General features: G+C 38.5%; 2 protein-coding genes across 4 annotated transcripts in view; one reads left to right on the forward strand and one right to left on the reverse strand.

Annotated features, from left to right (window-relative positions):
- The first annotated feature begins 2,091 nt into the window (after window positions 1-2,091).
- ark2cb (arkadia (RNF111) C-terminal like ring finger ubiquitin ligase 2Cb) lies at window positions 2,092-20,433 on the forward strand. The gene is made up of 8 exons (XM_008418290.2): window positions 2,092-2,724; window positions 7,881-8,208; window positions 8,907-9,038; window positions 10,472-10,601; window positions 10,774-10,878; window positions 12,016-12,111; window positions 12,617-12,720; window positions 14,409-20,433. The coding sequence occupies exons 1-8, from the start codon at window positions 2,664-2,666 to the stop codon at window positions 14,524-14,526; spliced, it is 1,074 nt and encodes a 357-aa protein (XP_008416512.1). The 5' UTR covers window positions 2,092-2,663; the 3' UTR covers window positions 14,527-20,433.
- Window positions 20,434-21,415: 982 nt separating this feature from the next.
- loxhd1b (lipoxygenase homology PLAT domains 1b) overlaps window positions 21,416-26,911 on the reverse strand; it is a 29,323-nt gene continuing 23,827 nt past the window's right edge. For all 3 annotated transcript variants that reach the window (XM_017306479.1, XM_008418291.2, XM_008418292.2), the window contains 10 exons: window positions 26,007-26,215; window positions 25,597-25,782; window positions 25,387-25,514; window positions 24,949-25,066; window positions 23,976-24,153; window positions 23,693-23,878; window positions 23,355-23,525; window positions 23,127-23,259; window positions 22,187-22,342; window positions 21,416-22,091 (listed from right to left, as the gene is read on the reverse strand). In XM_017306479.1, coding sequence (XP_017161968.1) covers window positions 21,611-22,091; window positions 22,187-22,342; window positions 23,127-23,259; window positions 23,355-23,525; window positions 23,693-23,878; window positions 23,976-24,153; window positions 24,949-25,066; window positions 25,387-25,514; window positions 25,597-25,782; window positions 26,007-26,215 — 1,946 coding nt within the window. In that variant the 3' untranslated portion in view covers window positions 21,416-21,610. The remainder of the gene's footprint in view (window positions 22,092-22,186; window positions 22,343-23,126; window positions 23,260-23,354; window positions 23,526-23,692; window positions 23,879-23,975; window positions 24,154-24,948; window positions 25,067-25,386; window positions 25,515-25,596; window positions 25,783-26,006; window positions 26,216-26,911) is intronic.

A 26,911-nucleotide genomic window follows, 5' to 3' on the forward strand; every position in this document is an offset into this window, starting at 1 on the left:
TATTTTAATCACTTCTGATCATTATGTATGATCTCATCTTGAATTTCATACACCCAGCTGTCACTGCAAGTTGATCAAAACAGCAGCCTTTAATTTTTGGCATTTTGTTCATAAACAAATCAATACATGTTGCCTCTCCTACGTGACTGACTCTAGTAAGTCTATTATGTTGGCAAGTGCCATTTCAGAAGGTCACTCCTAAATGAAGTGGCATTAGAATCTTGATTTATTTTCTGAGTATAAACAGAATTCACTCTATCTGATCCAGTCAGTGGTGGAGAAAGCACTCAAAAAATTTACTTAAGTAGAAGTACAAATACACAGACAAAAATGTACTCAAGTAAAAGTAAAACTACCACATTAACATTTGTACTTAAGTAAAAGTAAAAAAGTACTGGCTTTTAAAGATACTTAAGTATTAAAAGTAAAAGTACTTGCTGAATGGATTACCTAATCGCTAATATCATTAAGTGTACCGATCGTATTCGATTTTAATACATTAGAAATGTGCCATTTTAATGAACAATACCACAGATAAAGCATGTTTTTATTGTGTTTACTCTGTAACATAGCTTAGACTTAGATATGTGATTCTATGCATCATAATTTCAGGGATGGAAGCATCTTGTCTCCTGTCCAAACATAACATGGACTTCACTTTTTTTTGCCACTAATGGCATTTATTTTTAAAGAAATCCAACAGAAAGGGGATGGAAAGAAGGTGGGTGGGGGAGGACATTCAACCAAGGAGCCAGTAGCAGTGTTGTAGTCAAGACCACCAACCCAAGACCAAGTCAAGACACAATTAAACTTTAGAACATCAAAATAAAGTAAATGGCAGATTATTTAAAAGGGGGGAATAAAATATTTTAAGTGGGAAATGTGACACAAAATAAATGTACTTTTACCTATCAAAATTGGTTCTCAAATTGATCTGAAAGATCCACATTCCCATAAAACACCTAGATATCAAATACTTAGAGCTTAAATAAATTTAATCAGTAAAGATCCATCCAGAAGAATCGGATCGTTCCTGAATATCATACCACTGTATTGCACTTTGGTACCAGCGTTGTCCCATACAATATATGAGACGCCTCAGTCAACACCTCCACACAATAATTCAGCGCATGAGTGACAACTCTTTTTTCATCGCAGATGCAACATGTGTCTCTGTACAGCTAGCTTTGCTAGCAACACGTCCACGGAGCTTACCTTTCTTTAAGCTTTCCTTCCAAGTGATGCTAAATGTTGGACGAAGTCCCCACCGTCTGTGAAAGCGAAGCGCTGCTGATTTTACATGTCGCCATATCGATTTATGCAGAGCTATATTACTGACGATTAGACAGACATCTTCTCCCGCTCACCGCGCATGTCTTGGAGCTCCGCGTGCGAGTAAAGGTGGAGGCGATGGGTGACAACAGACACTAAGTCACGTTATTGCTCGGATTTTACGGCGCCACCTTAAGTCCCTGAACTTCACATTTTAACGGAAAAAAAGAGCAACGCGACTTGGATGTAACGAGTAACGCGACACTTTTGTAGAAATGTAGTGAAGTAGAAAGTACAGATACTTACTGTAAAATGTAGTGGAGTAAAAGTAGAAAGTACCCATTATTAAATCTACTTAAGTAAGGTACAGATACACGAAAACTGTACTTAAGTACAGTAACGTTACTTCCCACCACTGGATCCAGTAAGGAGGTCAACTTACAGAAGATGCTATTTCTCCCAACCCGAAACATCTATTGTTGTTTACCAGACTGATACCAAGTAGCAAATCCCCATTTGTGGTTTCTTTCACCGAAGAAAAACAAATTATTATTATAAGGGCATAGATTTACAAAACTAGATTTCCTTTTTTTTCCAGGCACATGGGAGAGAATTATCAGATAGTTCTGACTTTAAAGCAGGTGTTCCTCTCATAATTTTGAGATTAAAGTCAGAATTATGATATACAAAAACACTTTATTGATACCAAATATAAATTAAAGGTTATTCAAAGAACTGTAAATACTGATTGTCGATAGGAGGAAGGATCTCCTGTAGCAGTCTGTATTATAGTGGTTCTGAAATAGCCTCTGACTGAAGACACATTGTAAAGCTGTTTCATTAAGAAGATTCTCAGGGTAAACAATAACTATTTTTATTAACCTCAATTGTAATTTTATTGTCATAGTTTAATTGAATTTTTCAGTGGCCCCAATCCTCCTCCATTTTTGGCACTAGTTAGATTTGCACATTCTGATTTCCGATCCATTTCCACCGAGTCTTTTTAATTAGGAGAAACATCAATAGCCTGAGTGAGTGCAGGAAGCCCTTTAAACGTTAAGTATTACAGCTTAGCACATTTTTCCTGTATAACAGTCCGTTTCATAGTTGCAGTAATATAAATTAAGCTGAATTGTCAGGTCCGGACAGGTTCACCTTGAGATACCTCCAGCTACAGCATGCAGCGCTGCAACATCGCCCTCTTTTGCTCCGGACTAAAAATGACATGTCTGCTTTTGTCAGCGACAACCAGACCAGTCAGACAGTCGTTGGTTCGCCTGTAGTATTTGCAAGCAACAACCAACCGCCTGAATGTAGATCCGCATGGGCTGCTACTACTGCTCCATCTCTCTAAAAAAAACCCGGCGGAATCATAAGATACGGATCCCAGGATGGTGTTAGTGCATGTAGGATACCTGGTTCTTCCCGTATTCGGCTCAGTAAGAAACAGAGGTACGGTATTAGTATTCACATCGATCCAAAACATGTGCCCTGTTTATCTTAATATTCACTGCAGCTGTTGGCTAGCCGTCGCGTTAGCTTCTGTTAGCTTCATATTAACGGTCAAGCTTTTCCTGACGACGACCCAAACCGCGCCGGTACTTTTATAATTTGGGTCGTTATAGATTAGTGAGACTTATCGAATGATGTTTATTTGTCTGAGATAACTTCGTGGTAAAAAAAAACTGTTAGAAAGGAAATGCCCTTGCTACAGATAAGCTAACTGTCTTGTTGGCTCCGGCTATTTCCTGGAACGGAAACATTTGCCACAAAGGGTTCCACATGCTTAGATAGTGCGGCTCGAAATGCGATACATTAGTACAACCAGCTGTGTTTTATAACGTATTTATCAATAGTTTTTTTTTGTCCTCAGCTTGTTATTTAATTTGCGAGAGCTACTCTGTCGCGTATTTGCAGTGTTAAAATACCGCAAAATAGACGTAGCCCCTTCAGCCAGTCAGCTTATCTGTGCCTGGATGATGTCATTTGAAGATCATCCGCTCCTGCCGGCGCTAACAGATTTCACACCACGATTCGGCTAATTGCTACCAGTGTTAATTGGTCAGCGTACAAATCAATGCGTGGAGAGAGCATAGATATCCGATCAATCAGCCCTGTCCGCCGTTTCTTTTTGATTTGCTAATTGGCAATCCAGCAGCTGCTTGTCTGAAGCTGCAGAGCTGCAAACATAACCCAAATCTGCGCTCACATAGCAGAGATGCATTTATAAAGCTACAGTGTAACATTAATTTTACAACAGTGGCATCAGTGATTTCATTGTGCTTTTATTTCTGTTCTTATTTCCCTGTTTCATAGTATGGAGGCTGGCTCTACATTCTGCATTTATCAGATCTTTGTCGTCCCCCCCATTGTGTAGCTAATGATCATCTGCTGCTGTGTGGTGTGGCGTGGCCTCTGCCTGTTCTCTGCATTTAGCTGTATTGTGAATCCCTTCTTCATTTCCTCTTTCCATCAGAAGACGACATTGGTATTAAAAGCACCCTTTCCCGAGATGTATTCAGCTATAGACTGTTTCATGTTAAGCAAACTAAAACTTAGCTAACACCTAGAACACAGCACCTTGTTTTGTCTTTTTTTCTGTCAAATTGCTGTAGCACTGAGTAAACATTATAGCTCCTTTCTAGATATCAGTTGAATGTCATTGTGTACCTCCCATCCAGTCTTGTTAGACAACATGCTGTAAATTCCTGTAAAGTGGATACATTTTGCATGATCTCAAAGTACTGCACTTGCATTGTTGAACACCAGAATTTGGCTCATCCTCCTTCTCTTCACACAAGGTGCAATGTACATTATCAAACCGACCTGCGATTGACAAAGCAGATATGCAAATTGGAACCATGTGCATGCAATTTCCTCCTGCCATGTGACTTAAGGTACACTGCACCTGCACACAGCAACCTATCATAACTGTCTCCATTTTTTGTGTAATCTTTTTGTTCCCTTTTGCAAAATTTCAAGCTTTGAATCACACTGAATCGTCAGGGCCCTTTGTGGGCATGTAAAATTTTTCAATATGAAGTTGGAAAACATGCTTACTGGTGGTTCATCACTTTCAAATTTACCCCACTAACATACAACCAAAATGCTATCCATTTCACAGGGATGCCTATTTTTTCCTGCACTGCTAAAGAGATCCTCTTATTATTAATAACGTCTTTATTGTTTGGTTGTGGTCTCTCTTTACCTTTTGTTCTGGTAATGGTACTTTCAGTGCATGGTCACATTTATGATTCATAATTATTTTTGTTTATGTTTTTTCTACATTGACTAGTGAAAATCCAATGTAATCTTTCTGTAGTAAAGATGTACCCTTGCTGTACTGAAATCATGTGCTGTAGCCAACACGTCTGCTCATTGGATGCTGCTTTTGTTCTTTTTTTAACCCTATATGGAGCATGGTGGGCCTTGCCTTCAATCTATGTTGTTTAGTTTTGTTGCATGGTTTTATACTATTATTACAAACAAACAAGGAAAAAAAAAATACACAAATTCCACATATACTAATATTTTTCAATAAAGAATATAGTGTTTATCCTAACCTTCAGTGTGCTTCTTGCTGATTTCCATTTATTACCCCCATCCCCCCTTTTGCCTTGTCCCTACCTGCCCCTCTCCCCTCCACCCCATCCCCTCCACTCCCCCTCAACCACCTCCTCTCCTGCTATGACAAAGATAGACGATTTCCACGCTTTCTCCATCACAGGGCCTGAATGAGTCTATCTGCTGTCATTCATGGTGATCGTTTTCACTGAGCTGCTTGAAAACGCAGTGTGCTGTTTGCAGTCTAGACTCGACCCGAGGCAGCAAGTTCAACCTCTTGTCTGCCTGGCTGTACTGACAAACTACCAAGCTGAAACAAAGATATGCTTTTTTTTTTCTTGTTTTATTTTCGGAGGGACACGTCACTTTTTAAGCCGACTGCCAGCAAATGCAATGCAGATTTTGCCTAGTAATGTTTCCAAAATACCTGTCAAGGAAAAGATTGGTGTGATTTCTATGTGCAAACTTTGATTTTTGTTAAAATCAAGACATGGGTAGTAAGTTAAATCCGCTCCCCAGTGGGTGAACAAGAATAATTTAGCTGAAATGATCCTCATAGCTGCAAATTGTGTGTACTTATGAATCAAAAAGTCTTTACTTTAGGCAGAGAATTAAAACCTTTTTGTGCCTGAGTATCAGCCAGTCTGCAATTTTCCTCCCTTATTTTCCAGACAGCAGTCTGTTCCCTGTATCTGCCAAATAGCTGTGGTGGGAGAGCTGGAAAAAGGCATTCAAACTATTTCCTCTTGACTGCTGAATGGAAAAACAATGTAGTCGTAGTGTAAGTGTAAGACAAAGAAGATGGGGTAGATTGTATTGAAGGACTCTTACACTGTGGGAAATCGGTATTGATCATGACGATGTTTTTAAATATATTTTAATGGTTATTATGAAGTTTACACCAAGTGCAGATTATAACCCAAGTAATCCACATATACAAAAAAACCTGAACAAATTTGTCCACACATCAAATCAAAGAATGGTCCAGGAACACTGGTGGTTCTAGCATAAATGTTACCCTGGGCAAGCCCAATCCTAACTCCCCCTCAACAAATCAAAATGTAGGAAATTTGAAGTATGAGTTGGGATGGCTTTGGAGTCAAAACATAAAATACATCTTATAGTTTCCCTATTTTCAGCAGTAAGCAGTGCACATCCAAAAAATGGAATAGTAATTCAAGGTGCTACTGATGTAAGACCACATGGCAAAAAATAAATAAAAATGAATCCACCATTTTAAAGGAAACAAACACCAAACACACTTACCTAAAGGCTTGGACCATAACACTTTTTTGGTAATGGCAGCTATAAGATGCTTCCTGTGTGTGTGACCTAATCACACTTTATTTAGGAGTGACTTTGACCTTCCACATAAAATTCTTCAAATCATGAATGTCCTTTTGCCTTTTCTGTGCATTAGAGTTGCGTGTAAGTTATGCACATTTTCCACTGAATTCAAGTAAAGGCTTGACAATATTAACAAATCTTGCTATGATATTGTAGAACACTTGCGGTAAACCCTAATTTTCTTCCCTCCATTTTTCATCTGCTGTGCTGCTTTCAACACTGACTGTCATCTACTATCATGTCATCATCCAACATCCTGAATATAACTGCATAAAAATACAAAACCGTGATCTTTTGAGAATAATGATGAACAAATTGCTAATCTATTGTGCAGCTCTAATACCAGCTAGGTAATAGAAGACTATCCTGGCAGCTTTCTTTGTTGTCAGAAACTAGTTGAATATTTTCTTGTTGAAAAATCCACTCACATTTTATTTTCAGATTCATATCAAGTAAGTTTATTTATCTGTTCCTCCATCCATTCCTTCATTAATATAAAACCCACCAGAGCCACATCCTGAAAAACAAACCAGACTTTTCTTCATCAGTGGAGTCTTGCGCAGTGAGTGTATGGAGATGCTATTTTTGTTGAGCTCATTGCTTATTGTTTTCTTGTTGGTTCCAGGCCTTTCAAAAACTTTGCGTGGCCCTTGCCTTTTGTATTCAACCCTATTTGATTATTCTTTCCACTTTGTAGGAGAACTTGTGAGGACCCTATGATCATAAATTAGGTCCCTTCCACTGCCAGTTTGTAACTCCCAACAGAACTCACTGGAGTTTAGAAATACCTCTGTAACCAAAGCCTTCAGTATAATTTGCGACAAGATTTCAAACATTCTTAGTATGCTTCTTTTTTAACAATTATTTTCATGATCTTCATCTTCTTTTGGTCAAAACTGACAGATAAGATACATTTTTATGGATTATAAATTGGAAATAAATCAGGGATATTAATATATTAACTCACAGAAAAAGGATTGATGCCAGATTTCAGTTGTTAAATATGTTTTGCCTTTTTTGCACCTTGGTTTACTACTTCCATGTGTCATCCCACTACATTATGCACAATTTATGGACTATTTTGTTTTAGCTTCCTTCTATGTGTGAATTACTTGGGTTATTGCCAACATCTGGTGTGAATTTAATGTCAATAGGCCAATTAGAAATAGATTTTCTGTGGAAAAACTTAATCTTAACAGCTATTTTCTCTGCTGTGCAACAACAAAGGATATTGCCTGGTTAATTTGATAAAAAATACTGTAAAAAAAGAAAACAGTGAGATGCGCACAGAAATACTTGACCGTATTTCTTAGAGACAGAGAGGTAATAATGTTTTATTGGATTCGCTAACCTACTGTCAGGTGCAGAATTTATGCAAGGTGAACCGCATTGAAGACGTCACCTGTACACCGTCTCTTTCCTCTTCTGAATCAGAAGACCGGAGTTGATAACATGACTCGGTAGAAAGAAAGAAAAGCTCACGTTTCTGTGCAAGACCAAAAATGGGTTGTCATTTTCATGGTGCTTGTGGTAACCATCATTTTCTTCCCAACCAGAAGTAATTTTCACCCTAGGTAAGACGTAGGGCTTCATGAACATGCTGCATCACACACAAAGCGACACCACATTTCACTCACAATTAATTCCAACTTGTTTCTTCCTTTAGACTCCTGACAAGTTCTTCGTATCCTCCACAGGATCCCATTTTAACCGGCAGCAGCAGCAACAGCAGCAGCACAGCCATGCTACCTCTTGCCGGCACTTCCAGTTAGGTCCTCAGGCTCCGCTGCCCATGGACTTCCCAATGCCCCATCCAGGGCAGCCGCAGTCAGGCATGAACCCCCACCTGGCCCCTCCTGGCCACCAGCACGGTCCTCCGCTCCACCCACCTCTCAACCCGTTGCCCGCTCCGCAATTCCAGGACATCCCCGGCCCACCCTTCCTACCTCAGGCATTACACCAGCAATACCTCCTCCAGCAGCAGATCCTCGAGGCTCAGCACCGACACATTCTGCCGCCATCCAGGTATCTACAGAAAGGTTTGGTGCTTAATAAAAAAAACAAAACGATGGGGACCTACTAAGCAAAATTCACATTTTGCACGTTTTTATTCTTCGAGAACAGTATGTTTCCTCGAGAACAACAAAAGTGCTTAAGAAAACCACGCAGCTGTTTTTTTTGGGAAGAAGTTAATGTTTTTAGGTGTGTGGAAAATGAGCCATTTGAAAAACCTCCTGATTGTCGAGGCACCATGCCCTTACCTAACAATCCAAGCTGAGCTCCAGCACTTTTACTTACACTGTATGCACTGTACAATGGCTGCTGAACAAGACAAGTGTTTTGCTGTTGACTTACTATACAGAAACTACTTGCTGCATTCTTGTTGGTTGAGCAGGAGGCTCCACTTCTGCTTTTCAAAGATATGCTGCTGTGTAGCTGCACATCTGTTTGCAGTTATTTTCAGGAGTGAATGTAAAAGTTGAGATGGAGCGGCGTGGCCAGCAGCATTGACAAGAAACAAACCCAAAACATCTCATTCTGAAAGGAGATCAAAATAGACTAAATTGACCAGACATCTCATTTTATAAGAATTATTTTGTGCAGACTAAAAAATAAAAAAAAATGAAATGGACATGTTTTGTATAGTCCATAGACATCAAGGAAGCAAAATATGTAACATTTTATGGAGAATATGATTCAAATGCTTGGCTTCTTTCCTTTAGTAGACGCACCCCAGAGAGAGTCCCTCACCAGCCACACAGACTGCGACCAGGCTATGAGTTTGGTCCTCCTCTTCATGTCCCTGCTCAGCCGGTGGTGCAGCAGCCTCGCTACCTGGCTGAGGGGACCGACTGGTGAGCAGCGCATTTTATTATTTGGCTTAAAGTTGTGGCCTTATACTGCTTTACTGGAGGGCCAGAGTCCTGCAATGTTTAGATGTCTGCCTGGATAAAAATGTGCAAAAATCCTGAAAAATAAATGGTTGCTATGGAGAAGTCCACAGATTGTTCAAAACTATAAATATTTAGGTGAGGAGCTATTGACTTTTTTAAGGATATTCCTTATGAAGCTCGATAGACATCTGCCCTACTTGAAGTATATGTTCTCTTTTCTATTTTCAAGAGTACATAATAGATTTTTATATGTAATATTTGTACCCCTTTCATTCAGGAAGCCATACTTATTTAAACTAATTTAATTACTAATTAAACATTCCTAGAAATTCTTTCCAACTAAAAACAGCATAAATGTAAAAAAACAAGTATTTGTTTTATAAGAATTTTAAGGAATGTCAGTAATTTAGTTTCTCCCACATTGACAAACATATTCAAATTAAAGGTTGGATTTTTCTAACTTTTATAATTTCAGATTAAACTACTACAAAAAAGCTTTGAATGTTTATTAATAGTTTATTTCCTTATTATATTTCTGCCATCCCTATGTTAGGTTTTGCTTCTTTCAGCCATTTTGTCTTTTTCTTCTGACTGGAGCTGCACAGTACTGTAACTGTCAAACGCAACTGTTTTAATTTCTTATACCTTTTATTATAATTGGGATGTAGTTTTACTTTTTCTTTTTTACATTTTCTATTTGTGTTGAATGCAGTTATTGACAGAATTTGTGTAGTTAAGTCATTTCAACCTTTGTCTGTTTTTATCAGGACAAATTTTGTCCAGATGAAAAATAGCCTTTTAGCTAATTCTGGTGCGTTTACCGAAATGTTAATTTCCATAAATTAACATATACTGATCTATTTAATTTATCCCTACCAAATAAATTAAATTTCAATTTTTATTGCATTAGCAAGTGTAATATTAGGATTACCTGGACGCAATATTTGGTTGGCTACAACATTTTAGGTGAGATGTATTCAATCTCTACCAGCAGCCAGCCATACATTTAGCGAATAAATGGACTTTTATGGCCCTAATGATGTAGATCTTAGTGACTAATATGCTACCCTCATACTGCTCTCTACACTTGTAAAAGAGGTAATTAATTTTTTTATGGCTTAGTAATAAAAGACAAACCACACTGAAAGAGGAGCAAACATCTTGATGACAGAGCAAAAAGAACAAAATGTAACCTAATTGTGCTCGCTCTAATGAAAAGGCTTTCCATTTTGAGTTTTTTTAAAATTGTCTACTATTTCAATCAAAATCTTTTTTAATAAATTTTAATTTAACATATTCTAATTACTAACTATATCACAGTCTTTAATCACAAGCTATTGAAACCTATAAAACGCAGAGTGAGCTGCTGGTAAATGACTTTGCCTTTTCTTCAGGGATCTCAGTGTGGACGCCGGGCTGCCCCCTCACCAGTACCACATCCACCCGCTGCCGCAGCACTATCAGCACTACTTGACCTCCCCCAGGATGCACCACTTCCCCAGAAACAATGCCTCAACACAAGTGGTGAGAACCCCCCCCCCCCATCCCGGTCTCTCTGCAATAAATCACCTCCGTCTCTCTGAACTTTCACTGATTCTCATTTTGCTTTCTGAGCTGAAGCTCAGCAGCCGGGGAGGACCAGCGTCAGATTTCTGGTGTGGAGCTGATCCAGCTTCTTTCATCTGTCACTTTTTAGGTCGTCCATGAGATCAGAAACTACCCGTATCCCCAGTTGCACTTGCTGGCTCTGCAGAGTCTCAACCCTTCCCGGCATGCCTCTGCCGTCAGAGAGAGCTATGAGGTCTGTGCAGCTTCTCTCTCTCTGTCTCTCTCTGTCTCTCTCTGTCTCTCTCTTTCTCTATCTCTCTGTCTCTCTCTCTCTCTCTCTCTCTCTCTCTCTCTCTCTCTCTCTCTCTCTCTCTGTCTCTCTCTGTCTCTCTCTCTTTCTCTCTCTCTCTTTTTCTCTTTCTTTCTCTTTCTCTCTCTCTCTGTCTCTGCCTCAGACACACTGAGAAGGCTTCAGTTTGTAATAGATTTTTTTAAATTATTATTTTCTATCAGTCTGTTTGTTTTTTAGACCAGGGATACAAAACTCATTTTAATTTTGGGCAATATCACGATCACGAATGTTGTCAAAGGGCCAGTTGTAAAAGAATGTATTGATAGCAAACTGATAAAATATTAATAAAAAGCTGTCTCTGCAAGTAACTTTCACATTCAGTAACTTCTTAGAATTAAATAATGATAATCTTTTCAGACTGTGAGTGTTTTTGTGATATTTTTTTGCAATCAAAATCACTGATTTTGTGGAGCTAATTTAGAAATATTTGCAAGAAATTTTGCGATATTTGCGCTTATGTATGACAGTAAATGTAAATTTTTGTTACTTGCTATATTGATCATGGACTTGACATAAATTCAGCAGTGTAGCAGAAGAAAAAAAAATACTACCACCTGCAGGTTGGAGTTAGCATCACTTAAACCAAATGTTTTTGACCATCTTTGGGGGAAAATTTGCAATAAACTCATAACCACGCATTAGTGCGAAAACCCGTGGGGATCAGTTGATTTTACGTGAATTCCTGTTTTTGAGGAATTGCAAAAAACTAGACGGGCAGATTGATGTAATTTGGTAGTAAACAGATATAAATTTATTTGATTTGATTGATAAAATCAAATCAAGTCTTATCGTGAAGGTTTTATTTATGTGTCCCTCTGGAGTCAAGAGGGCCACATAAACTGTTATGATGGGCCAGATTTGGCCCCTGGGCCTTGAGTTTGGCACACATGCTTTAAATGACTACTTTACTTTAATCTCATAGCATTCATATTCACTTGACAACAGTTTTCTTGTGGCCTCCTTTGCATTCAAAATATTTTGCTATCGTCTTCCTCGTTTTGTTAGATAATAATTTGCTTTTTGAATGTTTCTTCATAGGAGCTTCTGCAGCTGGAGGACAGACTGGGCAGCGTGAATCGCGGAGCCGTCCAAACCACCATCGAGAGATTCACTTTCCCCCACAAGTACAAAAAGGTACGACTGGAGGCCCTTTGCAACCTTTTTGATGGTTACCGACAAAGAACTGGGCCAGAAACAAACCGAGCGAGACGTGAAAGAAGGGAACAACAGAGAAAGGCAGCGCTGCCAGTGGGCAGGATCAGAGAGCAAAGAAGAGGGTAGCGAGAAAAGGTCACGACTCTTACCGTAGTTCAAAAGTCAACCCAATTTCTGTTTGAGATTTAATGAGCCGGAGCTGCAGCGTTCATAATTTAAGGCGAGGGGGGATGAGTCATCCGGCTGTCTGCAGATATGAGCGTGGAGTGAATTTAAAGAAACGTCTGCACTCAGTCTGACCCAGTTGCTGTGGGAAAAGTGTCAGAATATTAGCTTTTTTTTCTTCTTCTCAGGGAGCTCTGATGAGGTGACTCTTTTTAGAAAACATATCCAACCCTAGCTGACTCAGACACCCCTGTGGCATCAACACTGCGTCCGTTTAAAAATTAAAGTGTGTTTGCGTGCGCTCCGCTCTCCTCTGCAGAGAATACCGCAGGACCTGAAGATGTGTCTGGATGATGAGGAGCTGGACACAGATGAGAAGTGCACCATTTGTCTGTCGATGCTGGAAGACGGAGAGGATGTAAGGTACAGAAAAACGCAGTTTTTTTTTTTTTAAGGAGGGATGCTTGGTTCCTACTAGTGTGGAATCATCCATCAGTCTGTCCATCAACTCTGCTTTTTTGCAGCTTTCGTTTTAAAAACTGGACTGCTGTTTTGATTGTGTGTTTATAATTTAGAAATGGACAAACACAACAGATAACCCTGTAAATTAGTGCCAGGAGAAATGTGGAATTATGATATAAAACATCTTTAGAAACCCTTTAAAAACCTCATTATGCTCTTATTATGTGCTAGTTTAGTGCAGACTGACGTAAGTCTGTCACAATGAGAAATTAATCGAATGAAAAATTAAAGTAAAGTTGATAATTTCCTTTTTGATGATCTGTATTTTTTGATGGGCAATTTTGTTTTCAGAGACTTCATAATCACTTTTATTCATTCACTTGAGCATGGTTTTATTTTATGTCTGTTTTATTATTTTGCTGTTTTATTTTGGATAATTAAAATAGCTTCCAGCTGCACTGTTGTGTGCCATTATCAATTTATTACTTCAAAATGGTCTCAAAACAACAATACTGTTGTTCATCCCAAGTACAGCAAGTAATTTTTCAAAGGGACAAGGCTTCACTTCTGTGATAAATGTTTGCCAAGCTCGATGTTTGTTTATTAGTATTAAAATCTCCTTGTTTGTCACCAGGTGAAAGTTTTTTTTGGGACATTTCCCACTTTAATATTTTCATTTCGGGTCTAACATCATGCCGTTTACAGAGAGGTGGAGAAAGACTGTAGTTTACAGACCTTATTTATATTCACACTGGATACAGCTGTCACATGGTCTAGGCAGTTTTTAAGCCTAAATTGGTTCTGCCATCCAACTTCAAAGCATCAGGTATTAAAATCCCATCACAGGATTTTTTCCCCCTTTTTTACAGCTTCATGTCTTGAAAACGCTGCCCGCAGGAAACATACTGTAAGCATTTCACAAATCACATAATGTGTGTCCAGAGGGAAAGTGACACTGCAGCTTTTTTTTTTTTTTTTGCTTTTTGAAGACAAAAAAAATCGAGACTTAGCAGCAGATAACACGACAAATGTTCCTGAATAAAACCGTATTTGGTTGTATTTCAAAGAAGATGGGTTTGTTTTTGACCTGACTCCATACATGGCGTCTCAAACCTTCTAGACATTGAACTTTATTGCTCATATTTCAGTGGCTATTATAGGTTTGTCAGTGTTTCTCTTTATTTACAACCAAAACTGCCCTGAATCTTGGACCTTTTTATCCTAAATAACTTGTTCAACTTTAGCTGTTGAAAGTCAGAAAAGGTTTGAATTCATCCTCAGTTTCTTTGCTGCTTGTCTTTCCCGTCTTCCTGTCAGATTACTGTCAAATAAAGGCCATTAGTGCCAAAAAAGATGTAAAACAAACAAAAAAAGAAGTGTAACCTACTTATTCCAATGGTGAATTATGCTTTCACCAAAGTACAACCAGTTTATCATCAACATTTTCTAAATTAAGTTTAAAACAAGATGATTTCTTTTAAACCTTTCTTATGAAAACCTGAAAAAAAAGATGTTCCAGACTATAAAATATTTCCTTAAAAGCATTTTTAAAATTTGCACAAAGTTAAGCATCATGACTAATCAGATTAAAACAGTTTTAATCAACTGACACAGAGCCAGTTCTGACCCCGTGTTTTTGCTTTCTTTAGGAGATTACCCTGCATGCACCTTTTCCACCAGGCCTGTGTGGACCAGTGGCTGGCCACCAGCAGGAAATGCCCCATCTGCAGAGTGGACATCGAGACCCAGCTGACTCCCGACAGTTGATGGCTCCTCTTGACTCCTGCAGCTTTAGATGTGGTCTTGTTATTTCTCCATCGTCTCCCCCGGTCTGTCCTTGGGGAAGTCCTGCCAAACACCCCTCTTTCCCTCTGCATCACTCAAAGAGCCTGCCTTCTGAGACAGCCGTGACAGAGGGATCAACAAAGCACACTCAACGTACAACACAACGAGAGACGGGGCGGTTGATGCACAGACAGGTGGCTGGACTGAATCAAAGGTCAGTTCAAAAAGGACTTTGCTGGATGTAAAGGTTAGGAGCAGAGACACGTATGGACAGATGTGCTGAGGCTTCACACAACTCTGTCAGATCGTGTACTCCCACTTACGTTTCTCCATGCAGCTGCCAAGAGAGAGGACGCTCTTGACTGCCAGCCTCCCGAGCTCAGTGTAGTGTTTTAGAGCCGTTTCTCTGCCAGTATATCCAAGCCCTCTCTGCCCTCTCCCTCCTAGGCCTGTGAAAAATCCTTTAAGCCGTACTCTGCCCAAGCCCTCACTCAGCACATCTGTACAGAACATTGTCAAATGATTAGCATGAGGTTGTTAGGTGTGAACTCTTGTAGCTGAACGCTTGTGGTGTAATGGAGTATAGTACTGAATAAGTATTTACAGAGTAACAGTGTTGTGTAGCAAGCAAAAAGCCTTTTGGAGAAACATGTCTGTTAAAAAAAAAAAGAAATCCCACAGAGAGGATGAATACGGCTCTATTGAGTATTCAGCAAAGAGAGAAAGAGCTAATTAAAAGAAAAACAAACAAAAAAGGCCAAAAATCCCTCTTTCTTGTCTAACATGGTTTTGGATTTACAGTTAGTAGACGCCATCAGAGTTGATGCTGAACCCGCTAACTGCAGGCATGGCTTTCAGTGATGTGCGTAGTGTCGTAGCGGGGCCTCTGCAACCTAGAGCGGAGGCCTCGGATGTGCATGCTGTATGGCAGGCTTGGGCTGTGTCGTTAATATTGTGGAGCAAGTAGAAACAGGAACTGTGTCTGTGCATGTGAACCGTATATTATGATCATTCATAGAGGAGGACAAGAATGCACCCAGTAGCCCCTCACCCATCCCTCACCCTGCTGCTCACCCCGAGTAGACCACGCTTTGCCTTTAGACGCCGATCTCACACCAGTGTGGCATTTCTCTCCTAATCACCATGTTTAGGATTCAAAGATCTGCAGGTGGATCTGGGTCTAATGGCAATTCCCTCCATAGCCTCCCTCGTGACAAGGCATGGGCCGGTATGAGATTCTCCCGGTTTGATAAAAGCAAGGAAAAAGGCCACGGTTTCTGGGTTTAAAAAAAAAAAAAGAAGAAAAAAAAGTAGCTCCAACATAATCTGTTTTTATTTCATGAGCATAAATGCAATTACTATTTCCACTGCTGCTAAGATATAATCTCATACCCCTATAGTATTATTGTAATAACTATTAATATTGTTTATGAAATGTAGCTATTGCGATGCACATATGTAGACACAGACAGTAGGCACACACTCGTGTGTGAACGTTTACCGTCTTTAAAATCAGTGTCAGCTATTTGCACTAATTTCTAATCAGTATCAGTTGTACATAAGTTATGAGTATGATTTGAATCCTGAAACAGTCAAAAATCTTCAGATGAAATTTAAAGTCGCCCATTAAAAAAGATAAGTGATGGCATAACTAAACAGTACAGGTGTAAGGATACAATCAGCGACATTTGGTTCACCAGAATGAGAGAAATTTTACCAATATTTTCTGTTTTCACTGGTCATAAAGTGTTTAAAATAATTTAAAACCAGTGTAATATATTACGTTCCATTTGACTAGTCCATATATTGCGATATCTGGCAGCGATAGGAAGCCGTAAGCAGATGCATTGTTAGCAGCTAAAGGTTAGCCAGTCGCTAGTGGTATTACTTACTGCTTGTATCTCACGTCAGTTTCTTTTTTTGTTGTTATTTTTACCAAGTATCCAAAATACAGATTAAATCAGTGAATCATAAGATGAGATGAGAATATTTGTTTGAAAACTAAGTAAACAATCCCAAATCACAAACTTTGGTTTAGGGAATGTGAATTCATTGACTCGTCCATTTATTTAGATTTTAATGCTGGTTCTGGTGTGGAAAAATGCATGTAAATACATATATATAAAATGTATGTGTATATACACACACATACATATATATATTTAAATTAAAATAGGTCAATTAACCCTTTTAAAGCACATTGGCGCTAAAGTGCGTCGAGAAATACTAAGTTACTGAACTCCAATAAAAACTAATCTTTGATGCTCGCAAATCCCAGGAAACAGTAGAATGACTTGGCATGCTACATTTGCATTTGGAAATATTTCTTCACTTCTTCCATGGTAGGATCAATAAATATGTGTGTTTGCTCAGTGAGACTGAACCATTTTCTAGAACAATTGCACTAATTAATGTAAAAGGTGTAGCACAGCTACTTATCTATTGAGAAATAGTTGTTTACGAGGAAATTAAATTTTTTTTACAGTTTCATTATTGTTGCAATGAATATAACAAAATACAGTTTTAAGGCCATACTTCCTATTCCTATTGACATAGTTGGTTTGATTGATTTTTCCAACAGACATGCTAATTCTTCCGTAGAGTTTCACCACTCAGGGTATTTTGTGGCAGGTTTAGCTTTGACTTGGTAAAATGGATTTAATTTCTATTTGAAAAAGATGAAATAAAAAGGAACAAAAAAGCTGCTTAAAATATTTTTACCACCTGTGAGCAATTCTACATGATCGGTGTTAGGATTAGGGGTGATGTCACACAGTGTGACAGAAAACACGATTTTGCTCATAATTTAAAACAAAAATGAAATTATTGCATTATTAAATCTGAATTATTACATTTTAAGATGGTTCTAGTAATATTAGCGATTAGCATGTTTAGTGTGGTTTACTGTACTAAAAACCACAGTATGTGTGTGTATTCCTTACAATATGGATCCTTAATTTGACCTTTGACTTTTCCAGAATATCCAGCAACTTTCCAATACTCTGTTTACCCTTCTTGTGATCTGCTTAAAGTCTTGCTCTCTCTCGCTCTCTCACAGCCTGAATGAACCACAGGCAAGCCTCAAAATGTCAGAGAAAATATAGTATCTATACAATCTGATTGCATAGATACTGTAGTACAAGACAATCGCTTTTTTTAATCACTGCTTCCTTGACATCATTTTACTGAAGACCACCTCTCTGATTATTGAAAGGAGATAACTTTCTGACTTAGAAGTTACACCAAATAAGGTTGTTTTGTCACGTCTGGGATTTTCACCAATTGGCAAAATTAAGATTTGTAAGTTTTTAGCTAAAAATAGTGAAATTATGATCAACAGCTGATCTCTTGATGCATCTCTACACTTGTTTGCTGCTCCGTTCATAGACAAGCACTACTTTTCTTAACACTAGGAAACGTTTCAGAGAATTCCTACCCTATGCTCAAACATCACCATCACCGGCATTCTCAGTGAAATGGGTTCAATCCTCAGGTATGGTGTGATGGAAAATTTTAGTGGCATTTTCAAAAACCGTGCTGTACCGCAAAAAACCAGAAACCGTCCCATGCCTGCTCATGTCTTGACGGCACTCACACGAGGCTGATGATGCAGTGCCTGAGTCTCGCCATTTGAGTGACATTTCTATTTCTTATTACCAGAACCTTATTGCCTATCAGACAAGCACATGTGATTACTATATAGAAGTTAATCGCCTCTGTTGTGTATCACCTCCTTGCATTTCAATCGTAGTTGCTCTGGCTGTTTGAAAACTTATAAAGACAAGACTGTGTGGTGGTGTTACAGGGAATATCCGAACTAGTCTGCCTGTGAAATGTGCTAGAATGTGTACGATTGTCCCCCACCCACTCTCCCTCATGGTGCTTGTGTATGGTATTGCTAGAACTGTGATATGTTCAGTGATAGAAGCTGTTTCTCTGTATCATGCATGAACCATGTTGGCATACTTCACTTGAAGGAGGGTGAAAGGGAGAAAAAAGCCATCCATTTGAAAAATACCAAACAACTGTTCTTAGCATTAATTTTATTTCAATTGTCTTTTTCTTCCGTTTCTTTTTTTCTTTTTGTTTAATTGTATGTTTTATTTGTTTTTTTCTTTGCTCACCTGCCAATCGGGACATGGTACTAATACGCCAAAACCTTGTCCATTTTAACCATCGTGAAAAAGAAGCTGCAATGCTGCAAAAAAACATATTTATTGTCGTTCTAATGTAGCTTGTGTTTTGTAAATGCACTATAATATGGCGTTGCCTGATATTTTGGTTTGGTGGTGTGGGTACTTCTCGTCCGAGGTTTTGTGTTTTCTTTCAGTTCCAAGTATTTTCATGCTTCCTTGTGTACTATTGGAAGGTAACTTGACTGTTTGTGTTGCATTTTTATTTTATTTTATTTACATATGTAACCTCCATCCAAAAAAAAAAGAAAAAAAAAAGAAATTACAAATACATGAAAATGGAGGTTTTGCTAGTCCACATAGAATGCTGTGATTAAAGATGCCTTAAGTATTTAACAATCATTATTTATTACTAACTGTAGCTAGCTAGCTATTGTGGTGGAATATTTAATGTCTCTGTCTCATAACTTTGCAATTTAATCAATATATTTATTTAAAATAACACAAAATATATAAAAAAAAATACCTCATTATGCATTGGTTGGTGGGGATGCTTGTGCATGCCGTCTGTGTTTTGTTTTTCAAAGGAGGAAAATTAGAAAAGGTGACTGAGGGACTAACCAGCATGGTGCTGTTGATCTAGATTACATTCCATTTATGTCATTTATTGATTTAATAGCTGAATGTTTAAACTTTCTATTTATTTTAATATCACTCCTGCTTCCATCTACCACAGGTGTCAGGGTGCAACCCTGTTTGTCTTATAGCTTGCTTTTGTTTTGCTCATAATAATCCGTGATATTTTACTAGATCCTTTAATGATCATATCCCTCATATCAACATGTCGCTTTAGTAATCATGATTTAGAAACCACATCAGTTGAATTATCTGTTGCTACATACTGCTAGGAGTTGCTTCGTGTGGGATTTATGGGACTTCTCTGACATGCTACCTTGAGCCATTGATCTTTTGAGCAAACTTCTGGTGTTACTGTGGTTTTACAATATAGATGTTTCACACCTTGGTATGATAAGCTAACTGCGTTTTTCGGTGTGCATTTCTTATTAATACTCTACTAATCCTGCAAATTATTCTAACATGTATTGGATTGGAATGAAGCTGACTGGTCTTACTATAATTTCATTTCGTGCTCTCACTGGCCTTACCCTGTGCCCTCCACCGCGTACCCCGGTAACTCCAGGCTGAACTGGACAGTAGCCATAGTATTAACTCAAGCTGATGAACCGGAATGAACAGTAGAACTCAAAGCACAAGCTTTTTAATGCATGTCCTTCTCAGGTTTTCCTATGTGTATGTGGGAGTAGCTCTGTAGACGTGTTTAATATGATGCTGTACCTTCTTGAATATTTCAGATGTTTCTTTGCTGCTGAGAAAAATGTTGATTTTTAACCTGCCAGTGAAAAAGGGAAGTGGCCATCTTTGTACAACACACTGCTGTTTTGCTGTAACCGCGCAATGTTTTATGATCTTGAGTATTTTATAGAAATGTAGAAGTATGTATCAATAATACGAAAGCAATAGCTAAATCTTAATGAAGAATAACATGATCAGTGAATATTGTGGAAAATCTTTAGATTCACTCTGGGTGGATTTTGTACTGTATTTATTACTAATGATGATGCAAAAAGTTGCATAGCTTAACCCAAACTGTTCTGTCTCTTTTTTATTTATTGTCTTGTATATGATCTTTTTGTATGTGTTTTTCAAATAAACTGCCTAAAATGCTGACAACTAATCAAACATATGGTGTTTATTACTTATTTATTTTTTGGCTGTTCAGCTATTAACATTTTTAAAAAGAAATTCCAGATAAGCCCAAAATTAGAAGTAATGTTTTAAATTTACCAACATGCTTCTTCTAACTCTATCAGATTTAAGTCGGGCCTTTAATCTGATTGTGTCAATTTTTGACACAGTTTTTTTGTGAATTGTAAATTAAATCTTAATAAAAAACAAACAAAAAACATTTTTATTATTGTTAAAGTTGCAGGGTTTCCCCCAAAGAGCCTGCTAAGCCTGGTGCTCGGGGTGCTAAGGCAGTCATTCACCCAGCTACCCGCCGTGTTTTTGAGGTAAAACATGTTTACAATTCACAGGAAATTTTAAAATATCACTTGATAGTTATGCGTTATTGGAAGACTGCAAGATTAATACTGAAACACCAACTGTAAACTCTTTAAAAAAGGCAATCATTAAAAAAAATAAATAAATAAAAAATAAATTAACAATGCTAAGCCTGGTGGGGGCACGCACAAGTAAGTCCTGGTGGCCCGCCAGGCTTATAATGCATGGAGGGAAACTCTGAGTTGAAATAGTTTTGCTAACTATTAGGTGACTCAATTATTTTATTAGGGATTCCCCAAAAGTAAAGTGCACATATATAATGACATAATATTTCCCTAATTTGTCGCTGGATTTTAAGCTTTTGAGTTTCTAAGGAAGGTCCATTGGGAACGTTGTAAACTTTATCCTGAGTCTGTGAATCGTAGATTTGACTAAGTTTAGGATAAGTTTAAAGAGCTTAAACGCAGAACGGGCCCCTACAGAACAAGTTAAAATCAGAAACCTGACACTTCACTTTTGATTATATTTACAAAAAACAACTATTATTTTCCCTCTGTGTTTACAGTATTTCTTTCAGTTTGTACCGGAGTGCGTATAATTCTGCTTCTGTGCAGCAACTTCAATGTGAAGACAAAAAAAGCAGATGACATAAATAAAAGTATGAATTAAATGTTTATTGTGTTTGTTTACTTTGATATTCATTTTTTTTTATGGCTTTTCCTTAGGTTTGAAGCGGACAAGCCTCAACAATTGGCACAGAGTTACTTTGACCTTTTTCATAATAAACATCATGTAAAAAAATAGGAGTAAAAGCAGTAAATTAAAAAGTTACCCCTTGTTTTTATCTTCTAGTATCTTGGATAAAGCACTCTGTGTATCTGCCCATCAGCCTTGTTAGCATCCAGCCACTTTCCACAAAGGAAGATGGTTGTGACCGAGTTAGCCGTGTTAGTTATCTCAACACACTCTAAAAACCACCCGCAGTTCGAGTTGTTCCCATCGTGCTCGACCTTGACCCTCAGCAGCTCCCCAAGGTCGAGCATCTCCATGATGAACCGGTCCGTTTGCCCTCGCTCGAAGAGGTTGCGCCACTTCCGCCTGAGCTGACGCTTGCCCGAGTCGCCGTTGACTCCGTAGATCGTGATGAAAACGTTTGCGTCCGTTCCACCCCCTTTCACGTCCCCGGTGATGACGATGATTTCGTACTTGACGGGAACCAGTTTGCGAACTTTGCTCGCAAAGCTTTCCACGGATTTATAGCACTCGAATGTCTGGAACTGGTCCTTTTTGGCCGCCAGAGGGATTTGTGCGTCACAGTGAAAGAAATACCTAAACAAAAAGATTCAGTGTCATCAAAGGCCTTTTTTTTTTTCTTCCTTTTTACATAACCTAACATTATGTAAGTTGTGTGAGAATCCACTCACTTGTTTCCCAGCTCCTTTTCTGTCACTACCACCTCCAAAACGTGCCAGAAGACTTCTTTCTTCACCTTCTTCCCATCTTTTGTTATGTGGCCGAGGCAGATCCCAGCGATTTCCCCCAAGTGTTTGGACGAGAACTCAAACGTGTCAGTGGCACCGCTGCGAAAGTTCACAGAAATCTGCAACTATTAGACGAGTGTGTGCACGGCGAGCAATTATAAAAAAAACACAAAAAAAAACAATAAAGTGAGACGTTTTCTTTGTTGGCACTGAAATTATCTTTCCTGAGAAAAGAGACACGAGAAGATAATGGAGGGCAGAAAGAGAAAGCATGAACGGGGGAAGATTATGTAAGATCCCTGCAAATGCATTCATATTTCTTTAACATTTTCTATGTGTTATACAGAGAATTTATGTGATGAACCAGTAAAAACAATGCATAAAAGAGAACATTTCTCAAATAAATATCTGAAAATTGTTTCCCAAATGCCCAAAATCTTAAATCCACCAATTCAGTGACTAATGAATTTAGTCCTGCAGGTATGCAGTCTTTTTCAGCTGGCCAGCTTTCCTTTATCTGGTAAAGAAAAGCAGCTCCACAGCATGATGCTGCTACCACCATGTCTTAAAGTGGAGATGATGAGTTCAGAGTGCAGAGTTTGTGAATCATTAGCCCAGAGTAACTTCTTAACTTCTGAAGCCAATTTGATTTATTTATGTATTTTTATAGGTGATACAAAATGCAGGCTAGAAAAATTATCAATATTTTTTCTGTTTCTTGAACAGTTGATATTTATCACGCTGTGATTTCAAATTAAAAGTCCAAACAAAACACAAGAATAAACTAACATGGCAATAACAAAACCAGAAGCATAATCAGAAAGGAAACACAAAAGAGAACCAAACCAAGATCGTCACAATAAGAGTGTTTTTAAAGTCTTGCCTTAAAAACTTCTTTTTCTTATTCTCCAGAACAAACTCCTTGGATCGAGCTTTCCTTCCCTCCAACACGATCCAGGCGTTTTCTGAGGTTGAGGCGTTGTCGGTGTTAGCAGTAATGGTGGCGATTTCATATTCTGTGACGAAGCAGAAGCAATCATATAATCTCATGTGAAAGCAATGACCTCCAAAAGATTTTAAGCTTTCAGCATCCATAAGTTTTTATACTAACTGGTTTTATCGCTGAGGTCTATTGAGTCATTGTTGGCACAAGCCAGCTCCCTAATAATTTGCCCGTCGTCTTCATTTTTAGCCAGCCAGCGGTCGCAGGGGAACCTGAAGGTCTGGTCCATGGCCTCGTCTTTCACGTCGATGTACTCCAAATGCCACCCGGGCGCCGGGCCTGTTTACAGGAGAGGCGTTGCGATTCCAAACTTTGATGCATTCAACAATGTTTTCCTAAACACTTTACAGGTCAAGATTTGAATAGAAGGTATTGGTTTTGTTCCCATGCATAATAATGTAACTTTGCATCATGAGTATTACACCCTGCAGGCTTCCTCTTCTCACCTTTGTTGTCATGCCACACTCGGACTTTGGAGAGCTCCCCCAGACTGAGCATGTCAGGAAACCGAAACACGTCCTTCATTTTCCGCTCAAACTTGTTCCTGTTGGTGCTCTCCTTCAGCGGCAGCATCCCGGTGTCGCCGTACTCCCCAAACATAATCAAAAACACGTTGGCGTCGGTGCCGCCGCCTGAAACGTTGCACCAAATGTTTAAAAACAAGAAGGAAAAACATGAAATTTACTTAAAAAGTAAAGAGCGATACTGTCTAAAACTCATGTGCCGTGCCTCCGACGTCGCTGGTCTGAACTTGGATGATGTAGGTTGTTTTTTCCACCATTTCCTCGTCGTCCACCACTGCAGGCAGCTCACACACTTTTGTCCTTTTCGGTCCTTTAGTCTTGGACAGCCAGTTCTCGTAAGTGAACAGATACTCTTCCTCAGTGGTCAGGTTCCGCATGAGGATCTAAAAGTGAGCATGAAGTAATTAAATTAATTATTAACATTAAAAGAACATCAGTACGACAGGACTGGATGTAAAGAAATGTCCCCAGCTGCTAAGATGGCATTTTTAGAAAAAATGTTGGTTACAAATGTCTTCTGTTTTTGATATTTTTTTCAATCTGAATTGTTTTAGATCATCATCCAAATGTTTATATAAAACAAAATGAATAAAAAAAAATGCTGTTTTCAAATAATGTCAATAATTTCCTCCTTTTTTAACTAATTTAACCACATTTGTCAATAACTGTCTGACAACATGAATTAGGCAAAAAAAAGTCAAAAAGCAACACATCAGGCTCTGATGTGAATAAATTCAGATATTTGATTCATTACCACTTATTGAGAACTTAAAGGGGAATATTATATAAAATATTTTGAGTTTGCATGATGTTATATTGTTACTGATTATGGGCTGAAGGCAGAGTGTCGGAAAGAGGAAGACTTCTTAAAGAGACAGAGGCCCAATTACAAGTCAAAAAGTTTTGTTTGATATATACATCAAGTAACAGTTATTTGATTGTGCTATGAAATGGCACTATGTGCCTGAAAAATACATAATACTGCTCCTTTAATATTAAAAGTTGTGTAAATTATTAATTTCACAGAAAAAAATGCTTAAATAACGATATCAAACATTTTGAATGACAGAAAAAAACAACTTTAAGACCCTATAATTGCTTTTCTACCACTGATAAAGTATTTTGGTGATATTTGGCATAATGTTTGCAGTTTTAGACATAAATGATTTTCATGTTACCCTTTCAAGAAACCAGTCTGGGCGGCTCCCAGTGCCATCGATCCGAACTCTGATCTTCTTCAGAGGAGCAATGTCATCTATCTCCAGGGTGAACGTGTCTTCTTGGTCACGTTCAAACCTGCACGAAACAACGAATAAACAAACCAAACATCTCAGAATCAGAGAGGGTAAAGATTTAAACAGGATTAAATCACAAAACTCAGAATGAGACTTTATGGGGATTTTATCGGGTCTCTGTTATAGAAGAGAAATCATTTTTGCCAAGAATATTGGGTGGAGATTGGTTGCAAATAAAAGATTTTTCTCAGATATTTCACAGATGAAAAATTGCATCACTTCAGCCTGGATGAAGAAATAATTAGGGACCTTTTTTTTAATCAGGAGGACACTTTCCCTAGAGAGTGGGGTTTATTATTAGAGGATCGTTGCTGGACTGACCTATTCCCGTTCTTCGGCAGCAACATTTCCTCTGTGCTCCCGTTGGCCCCGTACACAGTCAGGAAAATGTTCGTATCCGTCCCTGCATACTGAGTGTCTCCTGTGACAACCGAGACTGAATAAATAACCTGCAAACGCGCAGAGAACAACAGGCATAAATGAGAGGAACTCTGCTTTCCAACAGCTCATATTTTCAGTGTGATGACTCACTTTGCGGATAATGTTGATGGTGCTGGAGTCCAGCGCGTTCAACAGTCTGACAGTCAAACCGTCTCCCCTGTCTTTAGCCAGCCAGCATTTACATGGGAAGATGTACTTGATACCTTTGGTTGGCACAGCAACCGACAGCTCATCCACCAGCCAGCAGCTCTCTGGTGTGGCTCCGTTATGGCCGAGCTGAGCAGCGGCAAGAGACGAGACAGAGACAGGAGACAGGAGACAGAGAGAGCTGGGAATTCAGAAACCATTTGATTTTGTTTGATCCACATCCCATGCACTGCAGCCACAGTTAATTATTCCTGCGCTAGAAAGCCGTTATGTGAAATCTTCGACACTGAGGAGGCAGCAGCAGCAGACAGGCAGCTTCACAGATTTAGCTACAGACAGTCCCAGATTCTCACTTCCACCCTCTTGATCTCTCCTACGTCAGCTCCGTAGCACACGAAGTGCTCCATGCCACCAGCCGCGAAGCATTTCTTCCCTTCTGCCAGGTCCAGCCACAGACGGTCTGTCTCGGCGTCATTCGGCCCGATGACGATGACATAAACCCTGGCTGTGGTGCTGCCGTCCCGGTCCACCCCAGTGGACACCGTGAAGTGATAAGGGATGACTGCATGAGGGACAAGATCAGATTCAAATTTAGCTACTCAAACAAAGAAAAGTGACGTTTTAGAAAATCTGCTTCTTAATTTAAATGAGATTAGATTATTGTGTCTCTTGAGAGTTAGTTTGTAACCATTTTGTCTGTGTAATATAATCGATCTGTTGGCTGTTTAGCCCAGTATATTAAACAGGCACATGGTTTTAATTACACATTTTGGGTGATTATTGTGTCAGTAGGTAGCATATTTCATTAAATTGAGATAATGGGTCGGATTAAATAAGTGTTCACTTCTTCCTGCTTCTTTTCAAACATTCAAACAGAAAAATAGTGGCAAACAAATTATTTTCTTCTTGGTTATGTATGTACATGTTTTATTGTTTGTTCTCGTGTTTTTAAAAAACCTTTTTGAAATAAATAAAAACTATAACTATAACTATCTTCTAATTTTACTTTTTATCAATTAATAGGGCTGAAACTAATGATTATTTCAGTAATAAATTATTGACTTTTCTGAAGGTTAATCGGATAAGAAAAATGTCATATTCTGCAGATTTTTAATTTTTAGAAATCATTATAAAATTAGAAATATTTAAAAGATCCAAATAAGTAAATACTTTTTTTTTTTAATAATTACAAATGTGTTCACTAAACACAAGATTTGTTTAGTGAACACTTGATCATTTGTAGCAAAGGATGCATCTG

This window comes from Poecilia reticulata, linkage group LG9 (assembly GCF_000633615.1).
Source record: "Poecilia reticulata strain Guanapo linkage group LG9, Guppy_female_1.0+MT, whole genome shotgun sequence".
NCBI classification, from domain to species: Eukaryota; Metazoa; Chordata; class Actinopteri; order Cyprinodontiformes; family Poeciliidae; genus Poecilia; species Poecilia reticulata.